General features: G+C 39.9%; 2 protein-coding genes across 7 annotated transcripts; one reads left to right on the forward strand and one right to left on the reverse strand.

The window, feature by feature from the left end:
* Window positions 1-1763: 1763 nt before the first annotated feature.
* Window positions 1764-10222, reverse strand: eme1 (essential meiotic structure-specific endonuclease 1). Of its 6 annotated transcripts, none has more exons than XM_044337989.1 (10): window positions 10064-10222; window positions 9568-9704; window positions 8013-8792; window positions 7679-7806; window positions 6894-6983; window positions 6266-6387; window positions 5045-5171; window positions 4422-4537; window positions 4142-4331; window positions 1764-3144 (listed from the first exon to the last, which is right to left on the reverse strand). In XM_044337989.1, exons 3-10 carry the CDS (start codon window positions 8761-8763, stop codon window positions 2968-2970), a joined length of 1701 nt encoding a protein of 566 aa, XP_044193924.1. In that variant the 5' UTR covers window positions 8764-8792; window positions 9568-9704; window positions 10064-10222; the 3' UTR covers window positions 1764-2967. The 6 variants fall into 6 exon arrangements, with proteins under 6 accessions (XP_044193924.1, XP_044193923.1, XP_044193921.1 ...); XM_044337988.1 differs by having other exon boundaries at window positions 9978-10222; XM_044337986.1 differs by having other exon boundaries at window positions 9913-10222.
* A 330-nt stretch (window positions 10223-10552) lies between these two features.
* On the forward strand, window positions 10553-12727 carry mrpl27 (mitochondrial ribosomal protein L27). Its single transcript, XM_044337993.1, has 4 exons — window positions 10553-10659; window positions 11273-11401; window positions 12113-12180; window positions 12282-12727. Exons 1-4 carry the CDS (start codon window positions 10620-10622, stop codon window positions 12486-12488), a joined length of 444 nt encoding a protein of 147 aa, XP_044193928.1. The 5' UTR covers window positions 10553-10619; the 3' UTR covers window positions 12489-12727.
* Window positions 12728-12932: the final 205 nt, after the last annotated feature.

Here is a 12932-nt window from a genome sequence, read left to right on the forward strand (position 1 = left end):
CCTTTTCTGTTCTTGCTGTTCTCCCACTGACTGTATCCCTTCAAGTTTACCCTCACCTCAAAGCAAACAAGAAAAGGATGGGAAGTGGAGGCCTGTCCTGCGGTAGAGCTAGGCCGTGTATCTTTCACTGTAATTGCCAAGTTCTGTGACCTGAACTCAGGTTATCTGAGGAAAGAGCACCGCTTCCTCCTGCATGACTACATGGACTAAAAGCTACTGAATCATGTAATGTAACAATAGCTTTGGGGCAATGATGCCAGAACCAATTATAGATCACACTCAGTTGCCATCCACAGATGATGTTATAGTACACTATCCTCAGTGGATCTTAGAGTCAGGTGTGGAGAGCGTGGGGGGCCTTAAAGGGTCAGTTCAACCGAAATGACAAAAAAAACCAAAACATACTTTCTCTCTTACCTCTGGTAATATCTAGTCATGCAGATACTTTTGCTTTTATCTGCCCGGGTTCTGAGATATCTGTCTCTGAGATTTCTGACTTCTACCACAGTACAATGGAGGTGAATGTACTGAGCCTGTATCCAGCCTCACATGCTGTCTGCTCCAGCTTAAAACTAGGGGGGACAAAGTGTTTGCAGCCAGGGTCCCAAGGTTCTCGAATGACATACAAGATATAAAGCCAATATTCACTCCCCTTTTTAATTTGTTGCCTTGTGTGAAGCACTTTGTTAATCGATTCTTAAAATGTTCTCTACAAATAAAGATTAATAATCTTTTTTGTATTTGGTGAACTCACCCTTTAAGTTGGATTCCAGAAGATTACCACACAAAATAAGTTTGCTTTCTCTTTTATTACTTGAAATGACCAGGTTTACTTTTCACCTTTATGTCAGGTGTCCAGTACTGTATAAAAGAAGAAACTGTGAGAAACTGCTCCAAATGGCTCATATCCACTACGACCTTGAGCATCTATGTAGGTTTGTAATGTGAAAAAACTACACTGTATATTTTGTATTTTTCAGTATGAGTAAGTCTGAAACAGTACATTCTAACCATTTTCCTACTTTCTTCAGTTCTTTCCTGCCTATGAACCTTCTCTGTCGATATGTACTGATGTACCTCTGGATGTCTCTCTGCATGCAGGACCAGGGGTGAGGCATGTTGCTCATCTCTTAAGCTCATTTAACAGCTCGTTACCCATCCGTCTCCTTCTCCCTCTTTTCCTCTGTTCCAGGCACTCATCACTTCTTGGTCGGGTTCCATTTCGCTAATGCAGCGGAAATGAGCCGTGGGCATTGCAAAGCGAAGTGGAGCAGATTCGTGGCGGCATTTCACCACTGCACACCATGAAAACACAAACAGGGCCAGGCATAACAAGGCTCGACACACACAAGAGATGAAGACGCTGGAGAGGGCAATGACACAGAAAGCTCAGAGGCTGGCCACGTGCAATTCAATTGGACGGCAATTAAAACACATGAGAGGTGAGGTGTTACACTGCACTTAACGCTTAATTAAACCAGATTAGAGGTGAGCAGCAGAGATGTTGTTCCAAACAGAATACAGTACCTTTACTGGAGTTGACCATTCTTGCCTACATACTAAAAATGTAAAGGATAGAAATTAAACATATTGCAAAACTTAAACTTTAAAGATCCACTCCGGACATGTATTGAGACGTACAAAAATACTCTGCTTTGAACAATAATGTGTTTTCACTTTCAGCAGATGAATGTGAAAAACTGCACAAACATCATTCTGCACAGTGAGGAGAACATCAAACTGAAGGAACAAGAAGGAAAACATATTTTTGAGTGAAGGAACTTTAATTATTAAGTATACCAAGAACATAGTTTCCAACTTTAAAAGAATGATTACTTAAAGGAATAACCCAGTATTTTTCAACCTGGGTCTTATTTTTGTAATTGTGTCCATTTTGATTATGGATCATGTTATCTTTGCACACACCACTTCAGTTATAAAGATTTGGGAAATGCAAACTCCAGCAAAAAAATTATATACATTAGAGTGAGCAGGGTCGACATCTTAAAGCTTTACAAACAGTACATAAATTATTTCAAAAACTTGTTTTAAGTCCAATTCAAAGTATAAAAAATGATCCCCTTGGATTAGCTTTAGCTAGTGCAGCTAACAGTGTAGACTGCGCTGTCGATTTAGCACGTAGGAATGCTGGAGAGCTAGTAGCAAATGACACAGGGTTTGTTTAAGCTGTCTTCTATGGAGATTAAAGAAAACTTTAAGTAACATTGCCGAGCCGGAAACTGTCTCATCTCCCCAAATTCAACTGGAAGACCGAGGCTAGCTTGACCAAACTGTCAGCTCACCTTGCAGTTAGCAACAGCGATAACCACCCCGTCTAAGAAATCAAAGCTGTTCAGGGCATTTTTGTTTATATCTCATTTTTTAATACCTGTTTACTTTGTTGAAGAATAATTATGTTGTATATGAAATGATAATGTAATAAATGTTCACAGTTATTGCAAATAAATAGACAGCTAGCCCAGTTAGCTTGAAAGTTGCCTCAGAAGTAGACCCTTATGCTGTTAGCTACAATAGCTAATCTACAGAGGGTTTACTTCTACATGTACTTTTCAGTCAGACTCAAACAAGTGATTCAAATGATTTATGTAAAATTGAACTTTATTTGGAAAAGTTCAAGAAGCTCACTCTGCTTGGCCCAATTTATGTTTGTTTGTTTTTTGGGGGGGTGTTTGCCAGAGTTGCAAATTCCCGAATCTGATTTTAAAAAATTGAATTTCCCTTGATAGTATCTGATGTTTCATAAAAATGATTACTTAATGACAATCCTCTTCAAAGCTGATACATTTTTATAAAACATAAGATTTTTATAAAATATTTATATACATTTAAAAAAGGTATTGCAACAACTTAGTGCCAAATGTACTGTTGTGAACAGAAACCGCCACAGTAGAGAGCTGTGGGGAACAAGATTACAAACTGTCAGGTCAAGTTCTCTGGAAAAAAAGGTCAGACAGTGGAGTCCAGAGTCTGCTCAGCATCGCAGGAGTTCATTATGAGGAAGAGGCGTTTGGAGAGCTCCGGACCCACCCGTCGAGTCGTGGAGGTGACGCCCTCTCCTCTGCGAATCAGAAGGTCCGACAGCAGGGAGATCTTCTCTCTGTCAGTCTTGCAAAGACTGTAAGCCTGTGGACAGACAGAGAAATATTCATTGTGAAGAAAGAAAAAGATATTGCATGCCAATATATTTGAGGATGTGTCTCTGAGAATACAGGTGTACATGTTTAGACCCAGATGTGATCTTTATCTTTTGGCTTTCATAGATGAGTCATGTCCTTGTTTGCTTGCTGTAGTTAAGTGAAATGCTGATTCACATAGGTACATGGCAAAACATTTATATGTTGTAAATCTATACATATATGTATACATTTGTATCTATAAGTTGTAGGATCTTCACTCGCATAGAAGCTGATTTTAAAACTCAGTGATGATGCTTTTTACAGTAAAACTAAAAAAAAGAACATAACAGAAAAAGCAGAAAATGTAAAAAGGAAAGGAAAGCAGAAATACAGCATTAAAGGGAGGTCAAAGACAAATAATATAAAGCACAATATCTCAAGGCTTGTCTACAAAAGTGAAGCCTGCCAGGGAGCAAACACAATGTGTCTGATTTTTAATGTTGACTTTAAAACAGACAATATGAACCTGCCTCGCGGTTTGTTCTGACTGTGCCCAATATACTGTATAACAATATATCACTTATTTATATCACAATGCAAGTAACAAGATAAATGTACAATCTTTACAACATACAACACTCTTTATCCTTAGACCCTGGGTTTAGATAAGGAAAAACTCCCCCCAAAAAACCTTTAATAGGTAAAAGGAGTCTCAGTTAGAGCTACAAGGTAAAGACCCCTCTTCAAGGACACAGTTGTCACAAATCAATTACATATCTGTCTGTCACATTTTTTGTTCAAACTGAATGTGGAGAGAAAAATATGTCTATAAAAGGAAAACTATCTTTTTATAATGTGAAAAGGAAAGCATTTTCTCTTTTTTTTTTTGTTATAGCAAAAAAAAGCAAGCAAGCAAATATTGTTTGGTCATGGCGGCAGCAATAGCCTGCAGTAAAAAGGAGCAGAGATGGTAACACTGATTAGTGTGTGAGCAGTGAGTATACCTTCTTGAGGAGCTGTGGGGAGGGATAAACTGCCAGGATGGCTGAGGCCATGTCTGGACTGACTCTGTTGAACTGTTGGATCTGTCTCTTCCACACCTGCAGCAGCCCTTTCCCAGCTTTATCCACCCGCTGCCCCCCCGCCCACTCACTCTCAAGGTAGAAAGAGAAGCCTGTCTTCTCCCTCTCTCGCCTGAGAACACAGAAGGGTATGGAATATTATTCTTTTATCTGGGAGGGAAAGCGTTCGGCAGAGTTGTAGAGGTACAATGGGTTCACTTACTTGAAAGGAGCCTCTGCAACCGCTTTGGTCGTCATGGTGATGTGATCCGAGAAATCCTTCCAGGTGGACAAGAAGCGAACTGCGATGCCAGTGTGCAGCTGGAGATGCACCACAGCCTGATGGGATATTAGAGGAAAGAAAGATGAGACACTATGAAAAAATAATCTCTTAAAAGACCTTTAATTTATCCCTGAAAACATACAAAGCCATTAATCTAAATGTTATGTTAGATGTTTGCTAATGTTAGCCATTTGTCCATTAATTAGAAAACTTAACTTAGAGGTCTAATTTATTTTGGAGCACAAATGATATTTTAAGTGATTCTTGGGTAGGGATGGGAGGATATAAGGTTTTATCTTATATTAAGATAATTTAATCATGGTGAATTTCCATTATCGGGATAGTCGTGAATATCCTCATGAGTGACTTGATAAAGCTGTCTAGCTCACTAACGTACAGTCCTATTGATTTCCTGATTTATTTTGAATTGCCATTTGTCACAAGGCCTGCATCTTTCCAGTCATTCGTTACCATGGCTGAAGGCTCAGAATTTCTCTGTTCTTCCCTAAATTATGAAAAATGCTGATGTACTTTCTACTACCTCTACCCACCACCTGACCCACCTCCTCTACTTCAACTCGCGACACCTCAGGCAGCACCTCCACTCCACCATTCTTCCTCCTTTTCTTCACTTGCTTCCCACCAGCCACGGCCTCTCGAAACTTCTTCTGGCTTTGAGACTTCTGGGACCTGGGGACAAAAAGTTCAGAATCTTTGTGTATTAAAGAACCAGAGTGTATGATTTAGTGCCATCTAGTGGTGAGGTTGCAGATTGCAACCAAATGAATACACCTCCCCTTCCAAGCGTGTAGGAGAACCAACAAACACTGCAGCATTAAACAACTTAAACCAACTCTGAGGTGAGAAAAAGAAAAGAGAACAGTAAATAATAAGAGAATAACTCCGTGCTCAGTCTGTTTGACCTCAAAAACCCTGCACCTGCTCAGTGTCTTGGGCAGCGATGGCTTTCCCTGGAGCTAACAGTGCAGCAGAGAGGCTGCTCTCCACTGCTGGAGACATGACGTTAACAAAGTGGAGCACTGCCACTCATTTCCTTATTCTCATACAGACAGGAAACTGTACGACACTTTCAAATTAATGAATTCATTAATTTATGCCGATAACTTTTGGTTTCAGACTATTTATCTTATCTACCAGTTATGTTTCATATATTCATCAGCATGGTAGGTCACAGATAAACAATGGAGATAATAAAACAGTTGTGTTGACACTGAAACCCTGTGTAGGCCTACTTTTTTTCCACAAAGAAAATTAATCAGGAATCAATAACAGCATCAGATCGATAAGTAGAATTGATAATTGGTATAAAATTTTAATAATTCCCATCACTAATTAAAACATACTTATGAATATTATAGTCCATTTCTGCTGAGTCCGTTCCGCTAGATGCCACTAAATCCTGCATAGTAAAGGCTGCTGTTCACACATATTTTTCACACTGTTGAGCAGCTGTGTTCTGGCAGACTCTGCTGACAGTGATCATGGCAACGTGTTTCTAAATGCTGGCCAGCAGCAGATGTGTTTAGGTTAGCTAACAGGATATCTGAGTGGCATTCCTTGTTGTTTTTTAACATTTCATCAAGTGCTATACTTCACACTCTTGTACACATTCACACATCAGCCTTCTCCACACAATCAATCTTCTACTGTCAGCCGCTGAGCAGAAGTTTTTAAGAGAGTGGACTCCTACTTATCTTTTCTCTTGTCTCATATGTTTCCAGCTCCACATTCAGATCCTAGTAGATGCTGCTGTCCTTCCCTACCTGAAGTATTTCTCCAGGTCGATGACCACCAGGCTGATGATCTTATCAGGGTGACGCCTCTGCTGTGCCTGCACCCAGGACGTCAGAGTGGGACCACAGTCTGACATGCCATGCCTCTCCTCCTGGGTTACAATAGATTGAAGTCTTTAGTAGGAGCCATCTTTTTCCTGATTGCAACACCCTAAAGTCCTTAGGTTAACCCTATCTACTGCCCTCTGAGCAACCTTCACCAGCAGTAACTGTTGTGTATATGAGACATGATGTAGTTGTTTGAAGGTGATATGTGATGCATATTGTGGTCATTTGTTTGTTGCCATTTAATAACCAGAATTGAATTCTTTCTATTTATTCTCACACTCATTTTTGTTGTAGCTCATATTTTTTAATGAACATCCTTCTACTTGCTTCTATTACTATTTTATGATGTCATTTTCTGCTGTGTTACTTTTCATACGCCTAAAGCTGCTCAGCTCTCACCTCAACTTTATTGTTACAACAATGACCCCATTTCCCCACCGCCATCATTAAACTTTCATCTGGTCTCATTTTGAAGCAGCGGGTTCAGACACTCTGTTGACACGCAGCAGCAGCAGCAGCAGCAGCAGCAGCAGCCAACACACACACCAACCTGAGTGTAGCTGTGGATCAGAGCGATGAAGTCATCAGCTGTCATCTGCATCACAACATGCGCCTCTGGTACACACGCTCCATCATCTGGCTGAGATACAGACGGGAGAGCATCAAGACATCACTCGTTGCTTTATTTTTCAGTTAAAAAAGTGGTGGTGAGACCCGTTCAGGATGGATTTATGTCTCTATGGGAGGTTGATTTAAACATTACGTGCTGGTCAGTCAGTTTAATCCAGTTTTTCACCGTCACAACAGTAATAATTACAGCCAAAATCACCTAACGTTCTTCAGATACTTAATGAAACTGAAGAAAATTTACAAATGTGAAGCATCTCTTTTCAGTGATTTCTACCCAGATGTATGAGTGTTTATTAAAGATGGAGGTCAGAGATAATGACATCTTCGCCCACCTGTAGAGGCTGTTTGCTTTATCCTGCTGGATGTCCACTACACACCATATCCTGTCATTTCCCCACGGTTGAAATCCAGAGGAGCACAGTGCAATATTTCATTCCCCACATCACCCTGTAATGTTTATCCCATCCAAATGCAGCTTTACTATAAGAGTACTTCATAGTGGAAGCTATTTAAAAGCATTCCTTTCTATGACACAGAATACAACTCATCTCTGCTGTAGTCTCATTTGTTTATGGCAATTACAGCAAGTGTCACAAGAAATTTGACAAGTATATATTCATGCATCACCTTTAAACAAAACAAGGCAATGGGAAAATTCTGTGTGTGTGTGTGTGTGTGTGTGTGTGTGTGTGTGTGTGTTATCACCTGTGCACAGGGAGTCTTCCTCATCCAGCTGACACTGCGTGGGAGGGGTTGTTTCTCTATGGCGCAGCTACAACCCAGAGCCTGCACTGACGCCAGCAGAGTCCCACCTCCTTCCAGCTGTAACAGAGCTGCAGACACAAACACAGTTACCTAAATAATGTCCACAATAAACTTCTATAATGCATTCAATGCATAAGGGGAAGTGCAGGGCTTTCTTTACAGTCTAATATAATCTATAATAAATGTATAGATAGCAACGAGACATGACTGAGTCCTTAGGGATTTTTTTCCCCATTTATGTACCAATATTTATTGTTTTCTCCCTGCTCCTTACCTGGGTCCACAACCACCACCATGTGCTTGATACACTCCTCTGGCCTCAGGGCCTTGGCAGCTTCTGCCAGAGCTTTCTTCTCTGCTTTCTGTCTCTCTTGTTCCTGCCTAAGCACCTCCTTGTCCTGCCGCTGTCTTTCCCTGGCTTGCTTCCTCCTCAGAGCCTCCTCCCTGGAGCCCTGGATCTCCTCCGCCGTACGCTTGGCAGGTTTCCTATTGGCAGAAGAGATGTCTGTGCTCCCCGTGCCAGAGAGCGGCTTTGGAAGGAGCCACCACTGAAGGGAAGCCGCCTCGTCTGGGCCATCCGAGGCTCTCTGGCTCTCTGTTCTCACCTGACGGGAGCTGAGCGGAAGCGGGGGCTCTGATTCTGGAAAGCCATCCTGGTGAGAGAGTTGTGAGCTGGCTAGATTGGATGGTAAACACTGCTCAGCATCTTTTCCATTAGTAATAGTGGAGGAGGTACTAATCACATTGTCTCGTCTCTGTTTGAGTCTCTGTGCCAGAGGGACATACGGTGCGTCGTCATCAGAATCACTAGTGATCATCATTACATCATCTGTACCCGCATTTCCCTTCACAAAGGCTGGCACAGAGGTGGCTCCTTCTTCTGCGTCAGAGTCATCCAGGTCGACCAAGTCTGCTTTCTCCCTGTGGCTCTGGGAGGCTTGGCTGAGGTGTCGACCGGGCTGGAGGAAGTCAAACACAGGCAACTCCTCTTCGAGGTCACTGCTGAAGTCACTGTAGCTGCCCATGTTCTTTCATGTCCAAACTGAAGTTACTGTACATGAGATATGAGGCAAGAATTATAGGTAACACTTTATTTTACAGGTCATTTAATTTTATAAAAATTTAAATGTAATTTGCAGGTATTTAATGGTTCATTTTACAGGAAGGGTGGTGCAATTTGGTACAAATTATCAGAAAAAATGGCAAAACGTTACGTTGTCATTATATTTTGGTTCCTAGTTCTTAATTAGCAAAAAAAAAAATTAATAAATTAGACTCCTAACAATTTAACTGACAAAAAATACTTCATTTGTATTAGTACTGGCACATTAGATTCGTTATTAAAAACTCTCTAATGAGCACATTTCCCACATACTACCAAATGACATATCCCTTTCACAAAAATGTCCTAAGAATGAACAGATACACATCAGCTACTTTTAGGAAATTGTTGAAAAAATTTTGGAAAAAACTACATATGAAACTACAACCCAAACTACTTAACTTTTGTTTCCATTTTTCTTATAACTTGTACCAAACTGCTCCACCCTCCTGTAAAATATCCTAAAAATTAACCATTAAATACCTGAAAATACCTGCATTACACTGAAAATGTAGTATATAGCCTAATATAGTACAGTATATGGTAAAATTTAGTATACAATTAAGGGACCTGTAAAATTATTTGTTAAATGTATGTTCCTGGCTCATACAGCCAGTTCCTGGCTCCAAAAGTGCCTTTCCTTCTGCTAACAGAAACTGCACCAAGCCTCATTCACCAATCTGTCAAATTTGGATTTTTTGTTTATTAGCGAGTAAACACACACCAACCAGCCCATGACATAAAGCCTCTCAACAGGTGTAGGTATTCTGGTCAGTTCGGCATACAGATAATCCACCATGCAGAATGTATTTCAATATAATTGCAGTTTTATAATCGGTGCACACTGCTGGTTGCCTCCCACCGCTGTTAAAAGATGTGAAGACAAATTACAGAAGTCGCTTATGTTAGTAGCAGAATTGGTTGGTGCTTTGTAAATTAGTGAATATAACGTACTCTAGCTTTGACAAACTGAACTGAACTGAAAAATAAATCACTTTTTAAATTGAGTTTGGCAAAGCAATGAGAGGTCAATGTTCTCTCAGCGACTACAGACATGATTCAAACCACTAACCTTAATGGAAATTAGCAGACATTCGTTAGCTGGAAGCGATTTACTACTGTGGTTTGCGTACTCACTTTCTTCGAAATCTCGCATACAGTTAATTAAAAAGCTAGATATGTAGGTAAATACTAGCTACTTGCACTAGCTAGGGATCATTTACTTAGATCGACGAAGACAATGTAAACTCTCGTCTTTCTGTTGGGAACAAAACTCATTTGATTTCCCCGGGTTGTAAGGTAGTGTTGCATTCAGGTTTACTGGACGAGCGACTTTTCCTCTGTACTTGCGTTGTCCACATTTAACACATACATACACACACAAAGCACTGCGTAAGTGACATGATTGAGCTTATTTTATTGAAATGAACCTTAAGGTAATATTAACCATTAACAGCAATTAAATGTATTTGTGTATTGCAACATAACATTTTATAAGTTATAAACACAATGTAGGTTTTCAGGCTAATATTTGATCCAGACACGCCTATAAATCCCAATTCATTTTTATTTTTTAAATTTCACAGTCGGGTTTTTTTTAATTACTGAGGTGACATGAATGTTACTTTTGATGCCATTTGGCTGTCAATTAAGGAGCTATGATGAATAGTGTGTTCAGTGGGTTCAGTGTGTTATTACGGTCTACCAGCTTTTTTTGGAAAACCTGAATACAGCAGATATCCGGATGTGACGCAGATACTAGGGGACACATCGTTGAAGATGGCAACGCTGGCGTCCTTGATGCTCAAGCCCAGAGCAGGTATCAAGTATCTAAATGAGTATTTTACAAATTATTCACGAGTTTATTAATTGCGTATGAACACGTTGAATTAATTCCCAGCAGTTCTGTGCTTACTGTAAACACACGTTTGAAACAAGAGGTGTTTTACATGCTAAAGTAGCTAGCTGTACTAGCTGGTCGAAGTGTAGTTAGTTAACTGAATGTCAAAGATACTGATGCAGCTGTAAAAGAAAAACACAAGAATCATTTGTGCTTTACAAGTTATCCCTTAATGTAATAAAAGCATGCTTATAAACATGCAATAAACCAGTTTAGACGTTTGTAGTAAATTACTGACGTTTCTTTAACATGTGACACACCAAGCTGTACTTTAATTTATGACAATACAAGCTCATTTCACTGTACCCGATGCTACCTCCCATGTATTTCGTTGGAAAAATACACTATGACATAATAAAAGTCTTAATAATTCAATGTGTTTAATTGGGAGTTTCCATCAAATAAGTAAGACCTTTCTAAATCGGTCAGATTTGAATGGAGTTTGGTGTGCTGTCATTAGCTACAGTACATATGAGCCGGAACTGCATGGTTATATGAGTTTGCATGAATTTCTCTGTGTTGCTGGTTTCAGGGCTGTTGGTACCTGGTCAGTCGTCTCTCCTGGACTCTGTGAGGTTTGCATCTAAGAAGGCAGGTGGCAGCAGTAAGAACTTAGGAGGAAAGAGTGCTGGCCGGAGATATGGCTTCAAGAAACAGGATGGTAATTCTAAAAGTGATTTTTATTTCAGTCCTCATAGGTGCTGTAACTATGCTTCCTCAACCGTTTATTTAAGATCATTTAATCCAAGTAACAGCTTTGTATTGCTCAGATATATGTAATGTTTTCATTTTCAAACTACAGTGGTTTCTGATGCACAGCATAAGATAAGAGTAGACTCATGTAAACAGTTGTAGGGCTGCAATATAATTTCCCACAGTACAAGATGACGTTTTTAAATGTCTTTTGTTTTCCAATCATCAGTCCAAAACCAAAAGATATTGAGTTTACTATCATGAATGACAAAGAAAGTTTTGGTACCACCAAATGTTTGGCATTTTCACTTGACTAAAACAAGTAATTAAAATAGGCAGCGATAAATATTCTGTTGATCGATTAATCAACTAATCGTTGTAGCTCTAAAATGATTATTATAACATCACTGAAGACTTGTGGCAATGTTTTCATTGATTATTAATGCTTCGATACATTTGATAATGAATATTTGGACTTGACTAGTTCTAGTTCTCTTAACTAGTTTGGACTAATTCCTCCTGAGCAGCAGTAGAACAATAAGTGCACCTTAAGTTATGGGTTGTTAAGTTCCTGTTGTGGAAAAGGCCTCTAACTGATCTGTCAATGGGAATATTAAATCTAGATACATCATAGCATTGAATTTAAGTGATCTAACGATTCTTTTCATCTGTTTACAAGGAAACTTTGTCCATGCTGGTAACATCCTTGCAACACAGAGGCTGATGAGGTATCACCCAGGAGCTCATGTACGTATACATTGACTTGGACTCTCTGATTTAAAATGTTGATCTGATGTGATTTGAGACTTAAATGTACACTTCTCCTCTCCTCTCTCCCTGTCCTGCAGGTGGGGATTGGAACCAATAAGACGCTATTCGCTCTGGAGGACGGTTACGTCAGGTTCACCAAGGAGGTCTACGTCCCAGCACCACGCAGCCCGGAGGCCACCCAGGTCATCACCAAGCTGCCAAAAGGAGCTGTGCTCTACAAGACCTTCATCAACGTGATGCCAGTCAAACAGGAGGGGAAGTTTAAACTGGTGGACATGGTCTGAAAGTGACTGGACTGAACTGGACTGGATTAGTAAGTAATTCTTTGTCAGGATGAAGCAGGATTTGGTTTGGTGAAAAGACATCACATGCATCCTGGAGGACTTTGGCAGCTTTGACTGATATCAGGTGATTTCACTGATGAACACACCTTCAAGCAGACTCTCAGCCTCTCCTCTCCTGCCCATGTGACACTTAAGAAACATAATATACTGTGTTGGTTAATAAAGATTTTTTATGTGTATGTCTTCATGTTTAATTACTTGGGGGTTTTGTCCTGAGTATTATGTGTTATATTGGTCAGTGGTGGAAGAAATATTCAGATTATTTACTTAAATAAGACTAGTGATGCAACAAAGTAAAAATACCCCATTAGTAGTAAAAGTCCTGCATTCAAAGTCTCATTTAAAAAGGTCTGTAAGTATTATCATCAAAACGTAGTTAAAAGT

Source organism: Thunnus albacares, chromosome 20 (assembly GCF_914725855.1).
Source record: "Thunnus albacares chromosome 20, fThuAlb1.1, whole genome shotgun sequence".
NCBI classification, from domain to species: domain Eukaryota; kingdom Metazoa; phylum Chordata; class Actinopteri; order Scombriformes; family Scombridae; genus Thunnus; species Thunnus albacares.